The sequence below is a fragment of the Diceros bicornis genome, chromosome 18 (assembly GCF_020826845.1).
Source record: "Diceros bicornis minor isolate mBicDic1 chromosome 18, mDicBic1.mat.cur, whole genome shotgun sequence".
Classification (NCBI taxonomy): Eukaryota; Metazoa; Chordata; class Mammalia; order Perissodactyla; family Rhinocerotidae; genus Diceros; species Diceros bicornis.
In genome coordinates this window covers 46,164,697-46,190,098 of record NC_080757.1, presented here as the reverse complement: position 1 = coordinate 46,190,098, position 25,402 = coordinate 46,164,697, and the positions used below count along the sequence as shown (strand labels likewise).

The following is a 25,402-nucleotide window of genomic DNA, read 5'->3' as shown; positions in this document are numbered from 1 at the left end:
AGTGACTACATATTGTATGACTCCATTTATATGAAATGTCCAGAAAAGGTATATCTACAGAGATAGAAAGTAGATTACTGGTTGCCTGGGGCTGGGGTGGGAATGAAATTAACACTAAATTGACATGAGAAATCTTACTGGGATGATGAAAATGTTCTAAAACTGTTTTATGGTGAAGGTTGCATAATGGTAAATATACTAAAAATTACTGAACTGAGTGAATTACTTGAAACGTGAATTTTATGATATGTAACATATGACTCAATATACTTGCTTTAAAAAAAAAAGGTAAAGAAAATTCACATAGAAACTTCTGCTTCAGGACTTTACCTAGGCTACCACTGAACTAAGACAGCAATTAGAATCATTTCTGGCCAGTCTGAGTACTGACCCTAGGTTTAAGCTCTCAATAAGTAGAACACTTTTAAGTAAATTATCCATTTGTTGAAGTTATTAGGTTATTTTTAATCAACACTAAAAACAGGTATTTCGTCAAAGATCTAGTTGTGCCACCTAGGACTGCTATTTCTAAACCAAAGACAAGGGAAAAACCCTTCTAGAAAGACAGGAGCTTATATACACTTTATATACATATATATATTTATATATATATTTTTTTGGTGAGGAAGATCAGCCCTGCGCTAACATCCAATGCCAATCCTCCTCTTTTTGCTGAGGAATATTGGCCCTGGGCTAACATCTGTGCCCATCTTCCTCTACTTTATATGGGAAGCCGCCACAGCATGGGTTGGCAAGCGGTGTGTCCATGTGCGCTCGGGATCCAAACCTGCGAACCCTCGGGCCGCCGAAGCGGAGTGTGTGCACTTAACTGCTACGTCACCGGGCTGGCCCCTATACTTTATATATTTTTTAAATTGAGGTATAATTTACATATATAAAGTATATAAATCTCAAGTGTATAGCTCAATAAATTTTAATATATGCATACTGATGCAACTACCATTCAGATCAAGATATAAAAGGTTCTAATTGATATTTCCGCTAAAGGTAACCACTACTTTAGTTCTATCAACATAGAAGTGCCATAGTTTTGTCTGTTTTTCTAAACTTTACATGAATATATATACTTCACACAATACGCTCTTTCCGTGATGTTGTCTGTAACATCTTTTTCATCGTTGTATATAATTTATTTATATAGTCTACTGTTGATAGGTATTTGGATGATTTTCAGCTTTTGGGCATCATGAATAAAACTGATAGGAACATTCTTATATTTGTCTTTTAGTGAACATAAGGATTTACTTTGGAAGGTCATCCTATGCAGGAGTGGAATTGCCTGGTTGTAGGTAACATGCATATATACCTTTATATGGCTTTAATAGATATTGCCGAGCAGCTTTACAAAGTGGCAGTACCAATTTACTAATATACTCCCATCAGCATTGTACGACAATTTCAACTGCATCACATCATCACTAATACTTGGCATTGCCACTTTTAACTTTGAATTTTGTGGGTATGAGTATAGCACTATCTCATTGTCAAGAACTGAGAAGGATCTCATATTTTATCCTACTTCTAAGCTAATATGCCTGGATGCTGGAAGAAGACATGAGACATCTAGGTCAGAGATGAAAGAGTTTATTCCTCAGAGGAATAGCAGTAGCCAGATTATCAACATTTGTGCCAGTTCTCCCTGCCCCAATTCCCACAGGGCAATACAGAGGGCTAGGTGGTACCTGCACATGCAGATGGTTGCATTATGAGAGAGGCGCTCTGTGCCTACAGATTAGTTTGCATTTCTAGGATTTTATAAAATGCAATCATGCATCTAGGAATCATGTAGTATGTACTCTTTTTTTTATCTGGCTTCTTTCACTCAGCATAACTATTTTGAGATTCATACATGTTGCAGTATCAACCGTTCATTTCTTTTATTGCTGAGTAGTATCCACTGTAAGGATAGACTATAATTTGTTTATCCATTCACCTGTTGATGGGCAGGTGATGTTAACAATTTTGGGCATTACAAATAAAGCTGCTATGATCATTTGTGTACATCTTTCTAAGAACATATGCTTTCATTGCTCTTGTATAAATCCTACTGATTTTTAGACGTTACATGACTCTTACATATATTATAATCATATATAGATAGATAATGTATATTATATGTTACACACATAATATGGATATTATATGTATAACAGATATATTTTAAAGAATCACAAGTAGGGGGCTGGCCCCGTGGCGTAGCGGTTAAGTGCGCGTGCTCTGCTGCTGGCGGCCCGGGTTCGGATCCCAGGCGCGTGCCGACGCATTGCTTGTCAGGCCATGCTGTGGCGGCGTCCCACATACAGTGGAGGAAGATCGGCACGGATGTTAGCTCAGGGCCAGTCTTCCTCAGCAAAAAGAGGAGGACTGGCAGATGTTAGCTCAGGGCTGATCTTTCTCACACACACACACAAAAAAAGAATCACAAGTAATATTAACTTTTGGAAAGAGGTATTAGGCAGAGAGAAGAGAGTGGCTTTTCCTTTTCTTTTTGTATTTTTTGTTTGAATTTGACTTTTTATTTGATTTATATATTATTTAATATATACGCATCTTTAATTTCTAGAATATGTCAGCAGGAATCACTGGGCAAGGAGATTATGGCTCATTTTTTGTTTTGTTTTCTTCTTCGTATCATTCTGTATTTTAAAAAATCTAACAAATGTTATTTTTTAAGGTAAAAACAAGAAAAATCTTTCAAGCCACTCTCTCAAGTCTATTGATATAGCCTTTAACCTGGCAATTCATTCCCTGTAATTCTGCACAATATCAGAAGCTTTTAACTGTTTTCTCTAACTCCAGGCTTTCCTCCTTCAGTCTATCCTATATGGATGAATATAGTCATTTTTCTAAACTGCAAATTTGATAATATGGCTCCTGTTTACACTGCTGTCTATCCACAAAATAAACCCAACAGTTATCATCAAAGTACATAAAGTCCTTGGTATCACCTTGCAACATTATTTTCTACCATTCCTTTTGTGTACCCCCAGGTTCTAGTCATGCAGAAATACCAATAATGTGCCAAGTTCTTTAACTTCTTGGTGACTCCTTCCTCTTTTTGCTTAGTACTTCTTGTGAATTCTTATTTGTCCTTTTCTATGATGTTTTCTATTCCTCTCTACTTTCTCTCTTTACACTTAGATGCTTCCTCCTCTGTGTTCCTAGGGTACTTTATAAATTACTGTATTATAGCATTTATCACATTGTAGCTGAGTATATTACAAAAACAACAATGGATGTTAATTAGAATTCCCTCTTGTAATTCTCCATAAAATTCTTATCTTAATATTTGCTTCAGTCACCATTCCAATGGATATGCAAAAGCTTACTGAAGTACAACTGTAGACACAATTATGTTGATGCCTATAAATAGTAAAGTGGTTAAATGGCAGTTAGCAAAAAAATATACCATGAGAAGTAGTTTGGAAGCTGAAACAACTTACAAATTGGATGACAATTCCCTGAAAGTTGATGACAATTTAAAAGATTTTATTAAGTAACTAGAATACCAGCTCTTACAGGATAAAATTCTAAATAAACTAAAATCTTACAATCCATGTAAAGGAAGAATATACTCTTCACCTGATAAAACGTTGCTTGCTTTGTAAATTTTTTTTTTTTTAACATATTTCCAATGATATTTTTACCCGGTGAATAAAATAGCTGATACAGAAACCTGGGTTCTATTCTCTGCAATACAGTTACACAATTTCTTCAATATCTACTAGTTAGAGAAATAAATGATAACACCGATACTTCCGGAAATGGCCTTATGCCAATTTCTGGAAGGCAATAGTGTTAGAAAGCTTTAGAGACAGTGAAGGAAGAATCATATCTGGCTAATTAGTCCTGGAAAACTCTTTGTAAACCCTAAGGTTAGTATTTCCATAGGGTAAAATAATAAATCTCTACAGACATTTATGCTCAAGAAGGGCAAAATATTTTATAATCTTTTCAGTAAACTAAAAAGAAGACAAGAGAAGCTCATATTTATGTCTCCTACTAAGTGCTCAGTGCCCTTCTCAAATAATAGAGCCAGAATTTTTTTAGAAATCATTGCAGCTTAGTTAGGAAGTAAATTGGGATGTACCATTAAGGTTGGTAGCTATATTTCCCCATTTTTATAAATGCAAAGATTTAAATGCTTCCCTTCTGGAAAGACTGAATTTGCCCAGTACTTTCTCATGAGTTACAGCATTCTAGGATTCTAATATGACATCATGGTTGGGGATCAACATATTTAAAAAAAATTTTCTGTCACTCTATGGAAGTGAATAATCTTGAAAAATTACTATTAAAATCTTCTACAGTTACTGATCTTCCAGATGAGCCATTCTCTCCATAATCGCATCCGATGACAGATGCTGATGATCTCCCAGAGGAAAGAACAAAGATTAATGGTTTCCAAAAGGTACAAAAGGAAAATGGGAAAGGCAAGAAGCATCACACTATCATTTGCATAACATAAATAATTACATCTGGGAAATAAGAGCTCTTGTCTACAATAAGGATTTTCTTATCTTGCATCAGTGAGACAAACCTATCCAGGCATTCATCAGGCAAGTAAGAAAGACAAACATAACTTTGATTTTGTAGTATGGACAAAGTCCAGATGATGATACATTTTGAAAATGTCAGAATGCTCAACTATTCTGCAAAAGCTCCTGGTCTGAATTATTAAATAGCAACTTAGCTGTATAAAAAATATCCCTTGACATCAATTCTGAACAGCTGCTAAAGAATAATGACTCCATATTCCAGCCACTTAACCTTCTGTATCATTCTTTTATGACTGAGACTGCTAGTGGTGGGAGTTGTTCTTTAGCAAGGTAGGTACCTGGTGATTCTTCTATGATAAGATAGCCAGGGTATTGTGAAAATACTGAGCTCTTGGAATGGGGAAGTTGAACTATTGCCTGCCTGCCACTCTCTCAAACTGTGGATGATGATTTCTGATAATACAAATTCTACTGAAATAATGCTTCAATTTAATAATGTTTTTTAAAACTAGAGTTTTTAAAAACTAAAACCTCAAACTGAAATCCTTTCAAAGACTTCTGACATGAGAAAAAAGACTTTTTTAGCAGTTTGACAATATACTTTATAGACTCTGTTTCTGATTTTATGTGTGCTTTTATATATTTTGGGGGCAGAACTAAACAACCACTTGAGGAACTCGAGCCTTCCCCCAGGTTAAAAAGATATGCCCATGTATATTACCCAAACACAAAAGAGTAGGTTAGTCAAAGAAGATGAAGGGAAAATTTAAATACTATTAGAGCAGAATTTATGTTCATTTCAATAAATATGCTGGTAAAATGATCATTTTTTAAGAAACCTTACCTGCTACTGAATTTGGCCGTGGCATAAGATACAGAGGAATAGACTGTACCGATTGTGATAAAACTGTTTCCAAATTCCTCTCTGGGATCTTATTCAGACTATAGGTGGAAGCCGTCATGTTTTCATCTACTCGATATAAACAGGAATCCATGCTGGATTTTTGAGACTGCCAAGGTTTTAGGTTTCCTCCAGATCCTAATTCTTTACTGCTTTCCCCAACATATTTTGTGCGTTCCACATTTTCAGAATAGCTTGTCAATGTAGCTGAAAATAAGAGCAAAAAGAATTTATAAAACCACAAAAAACCTCACAATTAATCTGTTCACTACTATCCAAATTTGTGACTAGATAATTAGAATACTAGAAACATTATTTTAAAAAAGTTACTGATGATCATTTCATCTCCACCATAAAGTTTAAATAATTGACACCAAAATATAACTCTCTCTCACATCTCTCTCATATATTTACTTTAACAACTCTATTTAAATTAACTAAACAAATTCATACATCATTGCTAAAGCACCTACAACTAGAGCCTATCAATGCCAAAAATTTCAGAATTTCATCAAAAGGGAATTTACATAATTTTCACGGATTGCTGGAGAGCTCCAGAGGTCTCAGCAAGATCTTTATATTCTTTTTATCCTGTATTTTCCCTCATTTAAATTTATTTCCTGGCCCTTTATATGTAGCAAAGAATTAGAAAAAATAAACAGTCCCTAAGTAGAAGCTAATACAGGAGCAAGAATCTGTCCAACAAGGAAACAATACAGGGCCTTCTTGAACAGCTACCCTTTGTAGCTCTAACCCTATACATGTAAGTCCCTTAATGAAATCAAACAAAAACTGAAAGGGCTTCTAGAATTTTACCTAGTCTTATGACTAATTATAAACAGGAAAATTTTCACCAACTCTAGAAATGGAAGGATTAAAAACATTAAAATCTAGATTATAAAAATCTTAGCAATAATTATAAAACAAGAATAAAAGATGTCATCCCAGAAGAGTTTTTATATGTTAGTTCATATTCTTTTCTTACATTTTATTTTTATTTACTTATTTATTTATTCATTCATTCATTCATTTATTTTTGTGAGGAAGATCAGCCCTGAGCTAACATCCATGCCAATCCTCCTTTTTTTGCTGAGGAAGACCGGCCCTGAGCTAACTAACATCTACTGCCAATCCTCCTCCTTTTTTTTTCCCCCTTTTTCTCCCCAAAGCCCCAGTAGATAGTTGTATGTCATAGTTGCACATCCTTCTAGTTGCTGTATGTGGGACACTGCCTCAGCGTGGCCGGACAAGTGGTGCGTCGGTGCGCGCCCGGGATGGGAACCGGGCTGCCAGTAGCGGAGCCTGCGCTCTTAACCGCTAAGCCACGGTGCCGGCCCTATCTTCTTACATTTTAAATGTACCTATTGTTAAAAAAGAAGAGACCTAAGTTCATGAGGTAATTTCCGTGATTCTTTTTAGTGAGGTTTTATCTGTGGAAATTTAAACAGAGTTCTGGACTTTGTAGTAACAAGAGAAGAAGATGAATTACAAAGGGTTACACCCTGGTTGCCTTCCAGCCTTGCTAATCTTTACTATAATATGTCCTCCTTGCATTTGAGAATTCAGTGCTGCCAACTGGTCTCTGTATCCTCAGTGATATTAGGGAGCCCAGTTCCATGGCAACATCTCCCTGTTGTTGCCAACAACTCATCAGAGAGAGCAGGCAGCATTAGGCTTCTCAAAGATTCCAGTGCTCCCCACTCCCACTTAGTCCTGAGTTCTCCTTTTTATATATTGCTGGATTCAATTTGTTAGAATTTTGTTAAGGACTTTTATGTCTATGTTCATGAGAGGCATGGGTCTGTAGTTTAACTTTTCATGTAATGTCTTTGTCTGGTTTGGCCTTAGGGTGATGTTGGCCTCATGAAATGTTCCTTTCACTTTAACTTTCTGGAGCAGTTTGTGTAGAAATGGTATTATTTCTTCCTTACATGTTTGGTAGAATTTACCTATCAAGGCATCTGGACTAAGAGTTTTTCTTATGGGAAAGTTTTAAACAACAAATTCAATTTATATTTAACAGCTATAAAGATATTCAGGTTATCTCTTTCTTCTCAAATGAGCTTTGGTAGTTTGTCATGTTGAGGAATTTGTCCATTTCATCTAAATTGTCAAATTTATTGGCATAAAGTTGTTCATGACCTTCCTTTATCATCCTTTTAATGTCTGTGGGGTCAGTAGTGATGTCCCTCTCTCATTCCTGATATTGGTAATCTGTGTCTTCTTTTTTTCATGATTAATGCGGCTAGAGGTTTATCTACGTTATTGATTTTCTTGAAGAACCAGCCTTCAGTTTTATTGATTTCCTCTACCATTTTCTATTTCATTGATTTCTGCTCATTATTTGTTTATTTTGGTTTGAATTTCTTCTTTTCCAAAATAAGCATCTAATGCTATAAATTTCCTTCTAAGCACCTCTTTAGCTGCAGTCCACAAATTTTGATGTTTTGTTTTTAGTATAATTATAAGTTCTAAATGTGTTCAGTGATAGTACATAGGTATATATTTGCCTTATGTGTGTATGTGTCTGTTCTTTTTAAACATACATGCTTCTTATCCTAATTTCTAGAAATTGTCTCTTACTTTAAAATATGTTTAAACATTTTTCTTTCAGTGAAATTTGAAATATAATTTCATTTGGTGTAAAGATGTGGTGATTCAGCTGGCTTTGTAATTCTTAGCTAGAAGTTTGGAGTTCACACAGCTGCTAGGGTCAAGATACTGAAAGCCAGAGAATGAAAACTCCTATTTCCCAGAGGACTTATACACTTGTAAAATGTCTTTTATTCAACCACTTGTCTTTCATGCTTTTTTTGCATTGTGTCCCAGCAAAAGTTTTTATCATTAGATCCCAAATCAGAGTTGGCTAAGATTTACTCGGATCTGTGTGGTCTTACCCTGGTAGATATACCAGAAATATAGTCCTTTTCTCCAAATAAACGATGAACACTTTCAGTAGGCTCCAAAAACTGGAACACTACACCTTTAAAGGTCTGAGAAGGTAGTAATGGGTTTCACTATCTTCAATATTTCAAATAATTTATAAATAATATGTTTACTAGTGACTAGTTAACTAAAACATCAAGCTTCTGTAAACTTAGCTGGAATTACATCAAGGGTGACAACATTAGTAATCTCATTTTGAACAGAAGCTTTGGCAGAGATATACATGTTTGATAAATTAAAAATAAGAAATAAACTATTGAATAATAAATAGAGTGATGCTGAAGATTTTTTCAAAAATATGGGATCTATCAACAAAAATTATGAAAATCTTGATTGGTGGTGGAAAGGTTTGAGAAACTTTGAGTTAATTTGTGGCACAAAGACAGAATTATTCAGTGGCCTATAGACCCTATTTTATTATTTAAACACCAACTTTTTTTTTAATAAAAAAGAGCTTTTATGGTCATGGTATTTAAAAGCAATGACAAAGACGACCTCTAGTTTTCCCAATTGAGAAGAGCATTGATGTCATTTTCCACTGCCATTGTACTATTTGCATAAACCAAACCTGTTATTACATAGTTCTCTTGTTTTTCAAAAACAAAGCCCAGAGTATTCCTTGCCCTTTTGCACTAGATAGAAATGTACCTACTCCCTGGCACTCCCCTACTCCATAGTATATGCTCAATAAATATCTGCTGAAAGAATGAATGAATTAGTTTTATTGAATGCTCAACAGCACAGAATCTTTCTGGGGCACAGAAAGAGTGTAAACAGACAATTCACATAAAATACTAGAAGTAAAACTCTCTGGGTAAACATTCTCATTTAGGAATTTTGTGCCTTTTTGCTTCATTGATGATTTTCACAGAACTTGGTGATGTTTAGTTAGTTCCATTCACCCAACTAGCCAATAAACTTTTATTGAGCAACTAGTATGTGTCAGGACAGAGCAGTGAACAAGATAGGTCCTAAATCCTTAATCCCAGAAGAACAATTCTGTGGCAAAAGAGGCCATACATAGAAAAAATGAAGAATCACAAAATGAAATGCTATTTTGAATAATAACATGCTAATGTCTGTATACTATTCAATTTTATGGATGTATCCTATTTTACTCAACCATTCCTCTATGGTGAGATATTATGATATAATTTAAGGTCATCAAGGTGACTAAGCGTCAGAGAATACAATGATATTTTGATTTATGTGGTTACTAAAAGTTTCAAAAGTCCAAAGCCCATGCAGTCTATATGCCAAATAAGCTGGCCTACATGAATTAACCACTCATATTTGCAAAGTTTCTATGAATGGAGTTGAAGAGGAAGACACGGCTCCCCATTGAAAAATAGACATTTTTGTTTTCTACTAGACCTAATCTATCTCTATTTCTATTTCTATTTCTTTAGACCTAATAATTCCCAGGTGGAACAAAGAATAGTGGGAAAATAATGAGTTTCAAGTTACTGAAGAGATTCTCCTGAGACTTTCTCCATTTTCCTTCCTTGATATAGAAAAAAAAGGCTATCTCTACATGACTCATCTGTTTATACTGCCATATAAGCCAGGAGGAGCTACTGTGAAGAAGCAGGAATTACAGGCTTACAAACAGGCTTATTGTGAATATAATTAACTCCACATATTTTAAAACAGTTTTATTGAGGTACTATGACTTACATACCATAAAATGCACCCATTATAAACGTACAATTCAATGATTTTTAGGAAATTTATAGTGCAATCATCATGACAATTCAGTTTTAGAATGTTTCCATAACCCCAAAAGTTCCTTAGTGCCTGTTTCCAGTTAATCTCTGTTCTCATCCTAGTCCTAGGCAACTAACGATTTCCTTTCTATGTCTATAAATTTGCCTTTTCTGGAATTTAATACAAACAGAATCATACAATATGTAGTCTTTATGTCTGGCTTCTTTCACTTAGCATAATGTTTTTGAGGTCAATTCATTTAATAGCCTTTATCAATAGCTTCTTTCTTTTTATTGCTGAATAGTATTCTACTGTATGGCTATTCCACATTTTGTATATCCATTTACCAATTGATGGCTATTTAAATTGTTTCCAGTTTTTGGCTATTATGAATAATGCTGCTTTCTTTGTATGTATGTTTTCATTTCTCTTGGATTAATTCCTAGGAGTAGAATTGCTAGGGGCCGGCCCAGTGGCTTAGCGGTTAAGTGCGCGCGCTCTGCTGCTGGCGGCCCGGGTTCGGATCCCGGGTGCGCACGGGCGCACCGCTTCTCCGGCCATGCTGAGGCCACGTCCCACATACAGCAACTAGAAGGATGTGCAACTATGACATACAACTATCTGCTGGGGCTTTGGGAGAAAAAAATAAATAAATAAAATTATAAAAGATTCACTTCTTTAAAAAAAAAAAAAAAAAGAATTGCTAGGTCTTATGAAAAGTTTATGTTTACCTTGTAAGAAAATGCCAAATTGTTTTCCAAAGTGTACCATTTTACATTCCTACTAGTAATGTTGAGGGTTCTAGTTTTTCTACATCTTTGCCAACACTTGGTACTTTTTTTTTTTTTTGGTAACAGCCATTCTACTGGGTGTGTAGCAGTCTCACATTGTGGTTTTAATGTGCATTTCTCTCATGACTCGTGACACTAAGCATCTTTTTGTGTGCTCATTAGGCATTCACACATCCTGTTTGACGAAATGTTTATTCAAATCTTTTGTACATTTAAAAACTGGTTTGTTTGTCTTCTATAATATTTTAAAACTGATACTAATAATTTTTATCTTGATTCACTACTCTAGTTTTGTTGATAAAGACTAAATTTTTAATGCCAGATAATAGTCTTAGGTCATCCATCTTGAGACAGAATTATTTTAGAACTATGCACTGTTTTGTAATAATTAGGACCAGGGGTTTTGAAGTCATACAGACCTGAACTTGAATCTCAGCTTTGCCTCTTATTATCTATGTGACCTGGGACCAATTATTTTTGAATCTCAGTTTTCTAAGTCTAAGAAAGATTATACTATTATGTAAGATAGAACTATTTTACAGCCAGACTGGGCCAGCCGTATTCTTATCTCTGGGGATGCCTGGAAGTCTGGTACTGACTCAGCCAAGATAAGGTCAACTGGGATAACTAATGATTTATAATTTGCTGTTTCAACTTTGAAACTCCCCTGGCAGCACCCAGAATTAGTTGTTTATTGACAGCTTACATCTGGAGGACTTAGCCTGACTTGGCTATGTGACCAGAAGGGCATAAAAATCTTCACTGTAAACTTTTGGGGAGCTTCCCTGAAACCAAGATTCCTTGTACAAATCTTGGTGGTTTATATTCTGGAAACAGAGCACACCCTATTTGATTAAGAAAGGACCTGGAGAGAGGAACCTGGAAGTATGTTGGGTCCTCTGTGCTTGCCTGCATTCTCTTTTGCCTGCTGTATTGTATCTTTACTAAAAGCTTTTTGTAAGTATTCTCTGTGGAATCTTATGCAACCTTTCAATGATCTGATCCTGTGAAATCTTTACAACTATCTTCTTATACAATCATTATAAAGATTAAATAACGGTACCTGGCCCATAGTTTGTACTCAAAAAGTGGTGGTTATTATTATTATATTAGTTAAGTCAATTATGCAAGGGAAAAGCTCTGTTTGGTCTCCTTGATCATTTTAATGGGCAGTGTCCAGACTTCTTTAACAAACATGCCACAGAATATAAATATAACCTTATAGCTAACAAAAATTTACTTAGTGCTCAGCAATTAGTGAGGTGGGAAGGATGACAGAGTCACTAGCACAATAACTGGAAAAACTTGGTAGTGAAGATAAACCCGCACATTTCTGAAAACAGCTTGGGGAAAACATGAAAAAATAACTCAAATTATCTAATGTTCAGTTTATGACTCAGAAGGGTGACTTTTAAAATGTGACAATTTGGATCAAACAAAGAACACGTAACATCCTACTGAAATATACATTACTAAAGGAACAAGGGGCTTTGATTAGGAGCTTCTGACTTTGCTTTTTAGTTGCTAATATAAAACATTAGGAAAACATAATCACTGAACAATGGGCATTGCCACAGACACTTCATCTTTGTAGGTGTTAAGTGATATAAGGCTACAAGATACAAGACCAAATTTAGCAATAAAGAAAAAAAATCCTGAGATTTGATTAAAAGATGGAATTCAAGAATTATACCCTTCTGGAAAGAACTGTGATCTCCAGATAAATAAAAGGCAGAAACAAAATGGATCCATGCTTAAATTCACTTTGCTATACAACCATACCAAAAAGAAGCATTGTTAAAACTTAACATGAAAAAGGAATAGGATAGAAAAATGATGTGTATCTCAGAGGCTACAATTATCAAGATTTTTGCTTGAAGCTATGTATATAACCTGATAGATTATATGTACTTAGTGCTATCTAGCTAGGCACATATATAAGACCATTATACTAATAAAGTTATACCAATAAAATAAAAAAGAGTCACAAATATAAAATTACCTTGCAAATACCTGACAATCATGTCAGTGATATTTCAACACATATTTAAGAAAGGTTGTATATTTGAGGAGAGAGAAGCTATGATTGGAACAGAGAATGCTTTCTGTGGTAGAAATTAAATCACATCAGGAGTGAATCCAGACTAAGTAGAATCAAAGAAGTAACAGTTATTTAAAACCTTTCAGAACCCTAGAGAGAAACTTTTTATGTTTAGAATACTTAAAAATTCAGGAACTCAGCATTTCTAGTATCCTGATTCTCATAACTAGGATTCTACATATTTTGGTATGCTTTAGGAGTCATACAGTCCTGGCACATAAATGGCTAAAATTCTGATAGCTATAATTGCAAAATGTAATGCATCAAAAGGGATCACACAAAACTGACTGAATATAAAGGAATTTAAAATAGATAATTTAAATGAATATATTTAATAACTCATGTGCTTTTTGCTGATGGGGTAGGATTTAAATATGGAGCACTAATAAACAACAGACCATCTTAGTTTTTGTTTGAAATAATGTAAGCATGAATAATGAAATATGTAATTTAGAAAAGCAGATGTTTTTATAATCAGAGGGGAAAATACTTAAGGTATATTTAACAGTTAAGGTAGGCCAGCCTTGAGATTTGCAAGGTAATAACAATATCTTTGACTATTATTACTTACGCCATAAACAATTTTCTTACAACTCAAATTGCATTTTAAAAAGTAAAAACTGAAGGGAAACAATTTCTCAAAATAAACTTCTCATATATAATTAGATAACTATTTTATAGTTGAAATAATTTTATGACCAGATTATCATTCTCTTTTTTGTCTCATAATTTTGCAAGCAAATCTGTTTCAGTATTTATACACATTAAAGAATGGAAGTTCATCATTCTTCAAATAAGATCTATTATCCACAAAGGCACTTATTTTTACAAAGAACACAATTTTGGAAATTTATCAGAAAAAAAAGAGGAGCACTGCCTGCTATAAGTCAAAGCAGGATCCCTTTTTTTAAAAAAACTTTTTTACTGATGTCATAATAGTTTATAACACGGAGAAATTTTAGTTGTATATTATTGTTTGTCAGTCACCAAATAAATGTGTCCCTTCACCCCTTATGCCCACCCCCAAACCCCCATCCCCCTGGTAACCACCAAACTGTTCTCTCGGTCCGTGTGTTAGTTTATCTTCCACATATGTGTGAAATCATGCGGTGTTTGTCTTTCTCTCTCTGGCTTATTTCGCTTAACATAATACTCTCCAGGTCCATCCATGTTGTTGCAAATGGCTGAGTAGTATTCCATTGTATATATATACCACATCTTCTTTATCCAGTCATCAGTTGAGGGACATTTGGGTTGCTTCCACTTCTTGGCTATAGTGAATAATGCTGCAATGAACATAGGGGTGGATAAGCCTCTTTGGATTGTTGATTTCAAGTTCTTTGGATAAATACCCAGTAGTGGAATAGCTGGATCATAAGGTATTTCTATTTTTAATTTTTTGAGGAATCTCCGTACTGTTTTCCATTGAGGCTGCACCAGTTTGCATTCCCACCAGCAGTGAATGAGGGCTCCCTTTTCTCCACATCCTCTCCAACATTTGTTGTTTTTTGTCTTGGTGATTATAGCCATTCTAACAAGTGTAAGGTGTTATCTTAGTGTAGTTTTGATTTGCATTTCCCTGATGATTAGTGATGCTGAACATCTTTTCATGTGCCTATTGACCATCTGTATATCTTCCTTGGAAAAATGTCTGTTCATATCCTCTGCCCATTTTTTGATAGGGTTGTTTTTCTGTTGTTCAGTTGTGTGAGTTCTTTATATATTATGGAGATTAACCCCTTGTCGGATATATGATTTGCAAATATCTTCTCCCAGCTGGTGGCTTCTTTTCATTTTGATCCTGGTTTCCTTTGCCTTGCAGAAGCTCTTTAGTCTGATGAAGTCCCACTTGTTTGTTTTTTCTTTGGTTTCCCTTATCCAAATAGACATGGAATTCGAAAAGATCCCTCTATGACTGATGTCAAAAAGTGTACTGTCTAGGTTTTCTTCCAGGAGTTTTACAGTTTCAGGTCTTACCTTTAAGTCGTTGATCCATTTTGAGTTAATTTTTGTGTATGGCGAAAGATAATGGTCTACTTTCATTTTTTTGCATGGGGCTGTCCGGTTTTCCCCACACCATCTATTGAAGAGACTTTCCTTTCTCCACTGTATGTTCTTAGCTCCTCTGTCAAAGATTAGCTATCCGTAGATGTGTGGTTTTATTTCTGGGCTTTCAATTCTGTCCCATTGATCTGTGTCTGTTTCTGTACCCGTACCATGCTGTTTTAATTATTATAGATTTGTAGTATATTTTGAAGTCAGGGATTGTGATGCCTCCAGCTTTGTTCTTTTTTCTCAGGATTGCTTTAGCTATTCGGGGTCTTTTGTTGCCCCATATGAATTTTAGTATTCTTTGATCTATTTCCGTGAAGAATGTCATTGAGATTCTGATTGGGATTGCAATGAATCTGTAGATTGCTTTGCGTGGTATGGACATTTTAACTATGTTTATTCTTATAATCCATGTGCCTGGAATATCCTTCCATTTCTTTATGTCATCATCAATTTCTTTCAATAATGTCTTATAGTTTTCATTGTACAGGTTTTTCACCTTGTTGGTGAAATTTATTCCTAGATATTTTATTCTTTTTGTTGTGATTGTAAAAGGCATTGTCTTGAGTTCTCTTTCTGTTAGTTCGTTATTAGAGTATAGAAATGCAACTTATTTTGTACCCTGCAACTTTGCTGTAGTTGTTACTTATTTCTAATAGTTTCCCAATGGATTCTTTAAGGTTTTCTATATATAAAATCATGTCATATGCAAACAGCGAGAGTTTCACTTCTTCATTGCCTATTTGGATACTTTTTATTCATTTTCTTGCCTAATTGCCCTGGCCAAAACCTTCAGTAGTACATTGAATAAGAATGCCGAGAGTGGGAACCCTTGTCTTGTTCCTGTTCTCAGAGGAATGGGTTTCAGTTTTTCACCATCGAGTATGATGTTGACTGTGGGTTTGTCATATACGGCCTTTATTGTGTTGAGGTACTTTCCTTCTATACCCATTTTGTTGAGAGTTTTTATCATAAATGGTTGTTGGATCTTGTCAAATGCTTTCTCTGCATCTGTTGAGATGATCATCTGGTTTTTATTCCTCATTCTGTTAATGTGGTGTATCACATTGATTGGTTTGTGAATGATGAACCACCCCTGTATCCCTGGTATAAATCCCACTTGATCATGGTGTATGATCTTTTTAATGTATTGCTATATTCAGTTTGCCAATATTTTATTGAGGATTTTTGCATCTATGTTCATCAGTAATATTGGCCTATAATTTTCCTTCTTTGTATTGTCCTTGTTTGGCTTTGGTATCAGGGTGATGTTGGCCTTGTAGAATGTGTTAGGAAGTATTCCATTTTCCTCTATTTTTTGGAATAGTTTGAGAAGGACAGGCATTAACTCTTCTTTGAATGTTTGGTAAAATTCTCCAGAGAAGCCATCTGGTTCTGGACTTTTATTTTTTGGGAGGTTTTTGATTACTCTTTCAACCTCTTTACCTGTGATTGGTCTAGTCAGATTCTTTATTTCTTCTTGATTCAGTTTTCAGAGGTTGTATGAGTCTAAGAATTTATCCATTTCTTCTAGATTGTCCAATTTGTTGGCATATAGTTTTTCATAGTATTCCCTTATAATCCTTTGTATTTTTGTGGTATCCATTGTAATTTCTCCTCTTTCATTTCTAATTTTATTTATTTGAGCCTTCTCTCTTTTTTTCTTAGTGAGTCTGGCTAAGGGTTTGTCAATTTTGATTATCTTCTCAAAGAACCAGCTCTTTGTTTCATTTATCCTTTCTACTGTATTTTTTGGTTTCAATTTCATTTATTTCTGCTCTAATTTTTATTATTTCCCTCCTGCTGACTTTGGGCTTTGTTTGTTCTTCTTTTACTAATGCTGCTAGGTGTAGTCTGAGGTTGCCTGTTTCGGCTTTTTCTTGTTTGTTAAGGTGGGCCTGTATTGCTATGAGTTTCCCTCTCAGGACTGCTTTTGCTGCATCCCTTGAGTTGGTATGGTGTATTTTCATTGTCACTTGTCTCCAGATATTTTTTTATTTCTCCTTTAATTTCTTCAATGATCCATTGGTTGTTCAGTAGCATGTTGTTTAGTCTCCACATATTTGTCACTTTCCCAGTTTTCTTCTTGTACTTGATTTCTAGTTTCATAGGATTATGGTTGGAAAAGATGCTTGATATGATTTCAATCTTCTTAAATTTATAGAGGCTTGCTTTGTTTCCCAACACATGGTCTATCCTTGAGAATGTTCCACGCATGCTTGAGAAGAATGTGTAATCTGCTGTGTTTGGAGGGAGTGCTCAACAAATATCTATTAAGTCCATCTTGTCTAGTTTTTCCTTTAAGTCCACTATTTCCCTATTGACTTTCTGTCTGGATGATCTATCCATTGATGTAAGTGGGGTGTTAAGATCCCCTACTATTATTGTGTTGTTATTAATATCTCCTTTCAGGTTTGTTAACAGTTGCTTTATGTACCTTGGTGCTCTTGTGTTGGGTGCATTTTTATATATTTATAAGTGATATGTCTTCTTGGTGGAATGTCCCTTTTATCATTATATATTGCCTCTCTTTATATTTATATATTGCCTTTATATATGCCTATATATTGCCTCTCTTTATATATTGTCTCTCATTACCTGCTTTATTTTGCAGTCTACTTTGTCTGATATAAGTATGGCAACACCTGCTTTCTTTTGTTTGCCATTAGCTTGGAGTATTGTCTTCCATCCTTTCACTCTGAGCCTGTGTTTATCTTTAGAGCTGAGATGTGTTTCCTGGAGGCAGCATATTGTTGGATCTTGTTTTTCAGTCCATTCTGCCACTCTGTGTCTTTTGATTGGAGAATTCAATCCATTTACATTTAGAGTGATTACTGATATATGAAGGCTTAATGTTGCTATTTTATCATTCACTTTCTGGTTCTTTTGCATTTCCTTTGTTTCTCGTCCCATGTGTTTCAGACTACCAATTCAGTTTGGTAGTTCTGTATGATGGTTTTCTTAGTTTTCTCTTTATTTATCATATGTGTCTCTGTTCTGATTACTTGTTTAGTGGTTACCATGAGGTTTGTATAAAAAATCTCATAGACTAGATAGTCCATTTTCTGATGGTCTCTTATTTCCTTAGACTAAGTCGATTCCATCCCTTTCCTCTTCCTCTTCTAAGTTATTATTGTCACAACTTATTCCATCTTGTGTTGTGAGTTTGTGTTTAAAGTGATGAAGTTATATTTATTTTTGGTATTTTCCTTCCCTTAATCTTTGATGTGATAATAAAGTGTTTGCCAACCTATTCTGTTAAAGAGCTGCAACTTTTCTGATTTTGTCTACCTATTTTTCTCCTTGCTCAAAGCTTTGTATCCCCTTTCTCTTTTTTTCCTCAGGCATGAGGGCCTTCTTGAGCATTTCTTGTAGTGGGGGTCTTGCGGCAATGAACTCTTTTAGCTTTTGTTTATCTGGGATAGTTATTATTTTTCTATCATATCTGAAGAGTGTTTTCGCTGGATAGAGTATTCTTGGCTAAAAGTTTTTGTCTTTGATAATTTTGAATATATCATTCCACATTCTCCTAGCCTGTAAAGTTTCTGCCGAGAAATCGTCTGATAGCCTCACAGGAATTCCTTTGTATGTTATTTTTCTGTTTGTCTTGCTGCCCTTAATATTTTCTCTTTGTCATTGACTTTTGCCAGCTTTACTACTATATGCATTGGAAAGAGTATTTTCATGTTGATATATTTAGGAAATCTACTGACTTCATTCACTTGTATTTCCAGCTCCTTCCCCAGGTTTGGGAAGTTCTCAGCTACTATTTCTTTGCACAAGCTCTCTGCTCCTTTTTCCCTCTCTTCTCCCTCTGGAATACCTATAACCCTTATGTTGCACGTACCAATTGAGTTGGATATTTCTCAGAGAATTTCTTCATTTCTTTTTAGTCTTACTTCTCTCTCCTCCTCCATTTGGAGCATTTCTGCATTCCTATCCTCACTATTGCTAATTCCTTCCTCTGCATTCCTAGCCCCAATATTGCTAATTCCTTCCTCCATATTGTCAGCTCTGTTCTTTAAAGATTCCAGATTTTTCTTTATCTCCTCCATTGTGTTTTTCATCTCCAACATTTCTGATTGGTTTTTCTTTATAGTTTCAATCTCTTTCGTGAAGAAGTTCCTGATTTCATTGAATTGTCTGTCTGTATTTTCTTGTAATTCGCTGAGCTTTTTTGATAGGTATTTTGAATTCTCTGTTGTTTAGGTTATAAATTTCTGTGCCTTCAGGATTGATTTCTGGGTGCTTGTAATTTTCCTTCTAGTCTAGAGATTTAATATATTTGTGTATACTGCTTGAGGGCGTGGGCTTATTTTTCCTCATGCTGAAAATACCTGGTCGCAGCTTCCACCTGCCACCACTGGGTAGGGGTCAAGAGCTGTGTATTCTGAGCCTGCCACTCTGGCTGATCCGCTGTGCTGGTGCTCCATGCCAGGGGAGGGGCTCTTTCTTTCACCTACCTGATCCAAGGGGCTTCTTGCTCTTCCCTTGCTATCTGCTTTCTTAGGTTGCCAGCTTCATAAAAACAGACCCGCAACAGTTCAGTCCCTTCCATGTGGGAATTTCCCACAGGCTGTGAGAGAACTTGGAGAGCAACAGTTTTCCTGCAGAGGGCCACTCCTCTCCCTCTCTCTCTGAGAGCCACGTGGCCCCAGTCCCAGGGTTGCTGTCATTGGGGAAGGAGAGGAGATCTCCTCTTCTCCTCCCACTTCCTCTGCAGGGGTCCAGCACCTCCACCTTCTGATGTAAGGCTGCGTGGGTCTCTCAGATGTCTTTTGTGTTGTTTGAATGTCCTATGTCGGTACATGAATGTCCTTTTTGTTGTATCTTAGGGGGTAGAGTCTAAGGGGGAAAGCTCACTCCACCATGATGCTGCCATCACTCCTGGGACACCTTTTTTTTTTTTTTTTTAGTGAGGAGGACTAGCCCTGAGCTAACATCTGATGCCAATCCTCCTCTTTTTTCTTGAGGAAGATTGGCCCTGAGCTAACATCCGTGGCCATCTTACTCTACTTTATATGGGACGCCGCCACAGCATGGCTTAACAAGCGGTGCGTCGGTGCACGCCCGGGACCCGAACCTGCGAACCCCGGGCTGCCGCAGTGGAGCGTGCGCACTTAACCGCTTGCGCCACCAGGCCTGCCCCACCAGGATACCATTTTTAATTTTCAGAACCTATGAACATTTACTCTGACCATTCACTGACATGTTAAGCTTCCCCTTTGAAGATAAGTACTTGTAAACAGATTTTGTCTGATCTGTCAGCACTAGTCCCTTCTGGTTGGATGAACATATTTCTAAAACTATTTTTTATGTATGGCAACAGATGATATGTAGTTACAGACACTCTAAGAATATCAGGAGAAGAACCAAGGAAGAGGCTTAGCTAGGGATTTTAAAAGTCATTTTGGCAAAATTAATCATAAAGAGAACTTAAGAGAATAAAATTAGTCAACAGAAAATTCTAATCTCTACTATTTATTCAAAATCTAACAAAGTTCCATCTTGTACCCCACAGTCACTCTAAGCACTGCCAAAAAAGTAACTGAAAGTGCCAGGTCAGTCCTTTATCCCCTTCCCTTCCACCCTTAAGCCCTCCTTCCTTTTATAAACATTTACTCAGCACCTACTATGCTACCACATGCCAGTCATTGGACTATGTGATACAGATACCGATGAATGAAGCACAGTTTCTGCTAACAAGAACTTAGTCTAATGGTGGAGAGCAGGCTCAAAAAGTAATTATAATACTCTGTGTTAAATGCATGACACAGATATGCACAGGTATTACTGGGAACATGGAGGAATAATATGTATTGAATAGGAGTTCGAGTAAAGAATTGAAGAGAGGCAGTGGTAGTAGTGGTGACAGAAGCTGAATCTTAAAAGATATGAAGGGGTTAGTCAAATGTAAGAGGGAGAGAGGAGATTACAGACAGAATGATCAATATGAGCAAAAGCATAGAGATGAAAAAAATTGCAATGTGTCAGGTAACAATAAAGGCTAATGTTGCTAGAACAAGGCTAGAAGTAGTGGGAGAGAAGGCTGGAGAAACGGGCCAAGGTCAGATCAGGAGGGACTGGGCTTTATCTTATAGGTAAAGGGAAGCCAAAAGAGTAATATGATCAGATTTGATTTTAAGGTAGTTCGCTTCATTTTATAGGTAACAGAATCAAAGGAGTAACTGATTTTCAGTTAATTCACTTTGGTGGCTGTGTGAAAAAGAGACTTAGAAAGGACAAGATGAAAAGCAGAGAGAATAGTTGGATTTATATTAATCCAATTCTAAGATAAAGAGAACTATCAAGTCAATACTAGGAAAATTGAAAATAAAATATAGAGATGAGAAATAGAGGGGGGAGGGAGGTGGCAAAGACTCCTCTTGGCTTTCTAGCTTGGGTTGCTGGGTGGGTAGTGATGTCACTATAAGAGAATATTTTGGACAACTTTATGCTAATAAATTTGAAAAAGATAAAAACCATAACTAAGAAAACTTATTCAAAAAGAAAGAGAAAGGGGCTGGCCCGGTGGTGTAGTGGTTAAGTTTGCCCGCTCCGCTTCAGCGGCCCATAGATCGTGGGGTTGGATCCTGGGTGCGGACCTACACACCACTCTACAAGCCATGCTATGGCGGCGTCCCACATACAAAATAGAGGCAGATGGGCACAGACATTAGCTCAGGGCCAATCGTCCTCAGCAAAAAGAGGAAGATTGGCAACGGATGTTAGCTCATGGGCAATCTTCCTCAGCAAAAAAAAAAAAAAAAGGAAAGAAAAAAATGTCCAATAGCATTCAATACATTGAAGTAGTAGTTAAAAAAATCTGCATGAAGACAACATTAGGTCCAGATTATTATTATTATTTTTTTTTTTGGTGAGGAAGATCAGCCCTGAGCTAACATCTGTGTCAATCCTCCTCTTTTTGCTGAGGAAGACTGGCCCTGAGCTAACATCCATGCTGATCTTCCTCCACTTTATGCAGGACGCCGCCACAGCATGGCCTGACAAGCAGTGTGTTGGTGGGCGCCGGGGATCCAAACCCAGGCCACCAGCAGCAGAGCACGTGCACTTAACCACTACACCATAGGCCGGCCCCCAGGTCCAGATTATTTTAATGGCAAATTCTATTGAATATTCACGGAACAGATAATTTTAATCTTCCATAATCTATTGGAGAGTTTAGAAAAAGAGGCTACTCGTCATCATATTTTATTTCTGTATTTTATTTAGTTAAAATACTTAGTTTAATGATTATATCTTCATAAAGACTTCTCATATAAATAAATCACAAATTAGAAATTTATTATGCTAAATCCTAAGGGTATATAAGAATTATAAAACATAAGTCCTGCATTTAAGGATTTGTAATAAGTTTTGAAACCAAAAAATCTAAGTCCTCTAACCTTGTTCCTTTTTTCAAGATTGTTTTGGCTATTTCGGGTCCCTTGAGATTCCACATGTAAGGATAATTGTTTCTATATCTGCAAAGAACTTTGTGGGAATTACGATAGAGATTTCATTGAATCTGTAGATTGCTCTGAGAAATATTACCATTTTAGCAATATTAAGTTTTCCAATCCATCAACACAGGATATATTTCAGTTTTTTTTTTTTTTTTTTTGTGAGGAGATCAGCCCTGAGCTAACATCCGCCAATCCTCCTCCTTTTTTTTTTTTGCTGAGGAAGACGGCCCTGGGCTAACATCGGTGCCTATCTTCCTCCACTTTATATGGGACGCCACCACAGCATGGCTTACCAAGCAGTGCGTCGGTGCGCGCCCGGGATCCGAACCAGCGAACCCCGGGCCGCCGCAGCAGAGCGCGCGCACTTAACCGCTTGCGCCACCGGGCCGGCCCCCAGGATATATTTCAGTTTTTTAAAGTCTTTTTAGATTTCTTCAGCAATGTTTTATAGTGTTTAGTGTATAAGTCTTTTGCCTCCTTGGTTAAATTTATTCCTAAGTATTTTATTATTTATGATGCTATTATAATGAATTGTTTTCCTAATTTTCTTTTTGGATTGTTCATTGTTAGGGTATAGAAATGCAACTGGTTTTTGTGTGTTGATTTTGTATCCTGCAACACTGCTGTAAAAATATTCTTTTTATGTACTCAGTATTTATTTTAAATGAATAAATTCACATTTTGATATATATTCATTTAAGTAGTAGAGATATACTTAGTTGTCATAGCATTAACATCTGCCATTACATCTAAACAAACAAATATGTTGATTTGATAACCTTTAGAAGGAAGCCAAATGAGGAAGAAATAATTTTCTTTATTCCTTAACTGTTCCCATTTTCCTGGCCTCTTCAGCTTTTGTCATTTATTGACCAGCCTCTCTTCACCCCTTCCTCAAAACTTGTATCTTCATTGCCTTTGGTAACATTACACTGCCCCAGTTCTGCTATCTGTCTGTGAGTGCTCCTTTTTTGACATCCACTGCCTCATTCTCCCACCTCCAATTCCCTGCTCAATTTGAATGTGCCCTAAGATTCTGTGCTCAGTCCTGTTTTCTTCTCTTTTCATTTCTTTTCTTCAGATTCTTTATTTCCCAAAACTTCACTCATTTCCATTTGATTGACTCTGCTTAACAAGTATATAATAGGCAATAAGTATATGAAGAACTGAGAACCTCCATGAAACTCTACTAGTTCAGTGAGGAATAAACTTTTTCTGAACCATTTCTGTTGGTAGATAGATGATGTTAGTGAATTTACAGGAATAAGTAGAAAGAATTTATTCTATCCACCCTTTCTTTTATTAGGTAATATCTTTAAAGGAGTGGTTAAGCAGGGAGGGATACATTTTATTTTGTTTACCTTTATTTCTCTCTCCAGCATCATTAAAAAGAGGACACATTTTACATATACATTTCAACAACACAAAAGCAAATTTTTAAAAACCTTAAGCTTGTTTAGTTATTTTAAAAAGAAAAAAAAAGACACAATGATTAATATAAAAACCAACTCACCAATGATACCACTATCTCTGCTTTCAAGGGTGGAGCTTGGACTAGTGACAGCCCCATAGCTGCAATCCTTGGCAGTTGCATTCGTACTGACAGGCGGGAGAGTGGAGCAGGGGCTACTGGCTGGTGGAGAGGCAGTGCTGCTAGTCAAGGTGGAACAGGGACTTATCCGCTGGGTGATTGCTGAGGTCTGAAAAATGGGAATGAAAAATAATATAAACTTATCAGCTGTTAAAGTAAAATATATCTGATGGTAAAACATATGCTTTGGATGAGAAAAAGAAGAAAATCTACACGCACAGCTTTTGTATCTGTTAGGTTCTATTTGTTTTTGCTTTCCAGGATAAGAGATTCTGCTTTCTACAATTAAGGTGCAACTTGATAAATTTAACATAAGCAGACTGTGTCCAGTTTTTCTTCCTAGGAAGTTTCCAGTGACAAGTATTCTTTATCACTGCCATGAATTAATAGAGGAATTTTTTGCTAACCACAAGTTGTCCTTGTCATTTCCAATCAATAAAACTTTCCTGAAGGCTTGGAACTTTGTTTTGTTAATAATTTTCTTTGGATAGAAAAAAATTAATATTTCTGCAGCCAAGAAGAAATAAAAATAGGTTCTTAATGCAAATAAGTGGCTGCCCAAATAGAATAAATGAACGCAGGAAAAATGCCTTATTCTAAAAGCTTGTCTAATAAAATAGATCAAACAATATTAATTTAATACAAAACTACACTATTTATCTGTAGAAACTGATTACAGACTGAGATCACTTTGTATCCTGAATGATTCTTACACCTTAGGTTACCTCTTTTTTAAGTTTTGGACAGGAAGGAATGAATAATCACCAAAAAGATTGATGCTAATATATTCTGGTTTACCTAATTTAATGACAACTCACTTTTCTATAGCTCTTTCTACCCAAATAAATTACTGAAATAATGAATAAAAGTATATTTTTTTCAAATACTAAAGAAATTTTATCCTTTTCAAAATGGTAAGTGATCAGTGACAAAATTACTTGAAGGAGCACTAATGATAAATTTGACATCTTTAAATGTTAAATTTAAAAGAAGCCTTTCAACTTCTTTACATAGAGTCTTTATTTACACTCTCTCTGCTAAAATTGAAGATTTACATTTAACAACTTGACTGAAAAATGTGTTGATCACTAGATATGAGAATATTAAGGCTCTCTGACTCATCCTAAAATGATTTCCAGATGGAATTCCTTGTATTTAATTATCTGTGTTGAATCCAGGTTCTTTTTTTTTTGGTGAGGAAGATTGGCCCTGAGCTAACATCTGTTGCCAATCTTCCTCTTTTTTTGCTTGAGGAAGACTGTCGCTAAGCTAACATCTATGCCAATCTTCCTCTATTTTGTATGTGGGATGCCGCCACAGCATGGCT

General features: G+C 35.8%; 1 protein-coding gene across 7 annotated transcripts in view; it reads right to left on the bottom strand.

The window, feature by feature from the left end:
* Positions 1–25,402, bottom strand: part of TANC2 (tetratricopeptide repeat, ankyrin repeat and coiled-coil containing 2) — a 401,816-nt gene that overhangs the window by 129,783 nt on the left and 246,631 nt on the right. For all 7 annotated transcript variants that reach the window (XM_058561308.1, XM_058561312.1, XM_058561306.1 and 4 more), the window contains 2 exons: positions 23,998–24,184; positions 5,365–5,628 (listed from right to left, as the gene is read on the bottom strand). In XM_058561308.1, the coding sequence (XP_058417291.1) occupies positions 5,365–5,628; positions 23,998–24,184 (451 nt within the window). The remainder of the gene's footprint in view (positions 1–5,364; positions 5,629–23,997; positions 24,185–25,402) is intronic.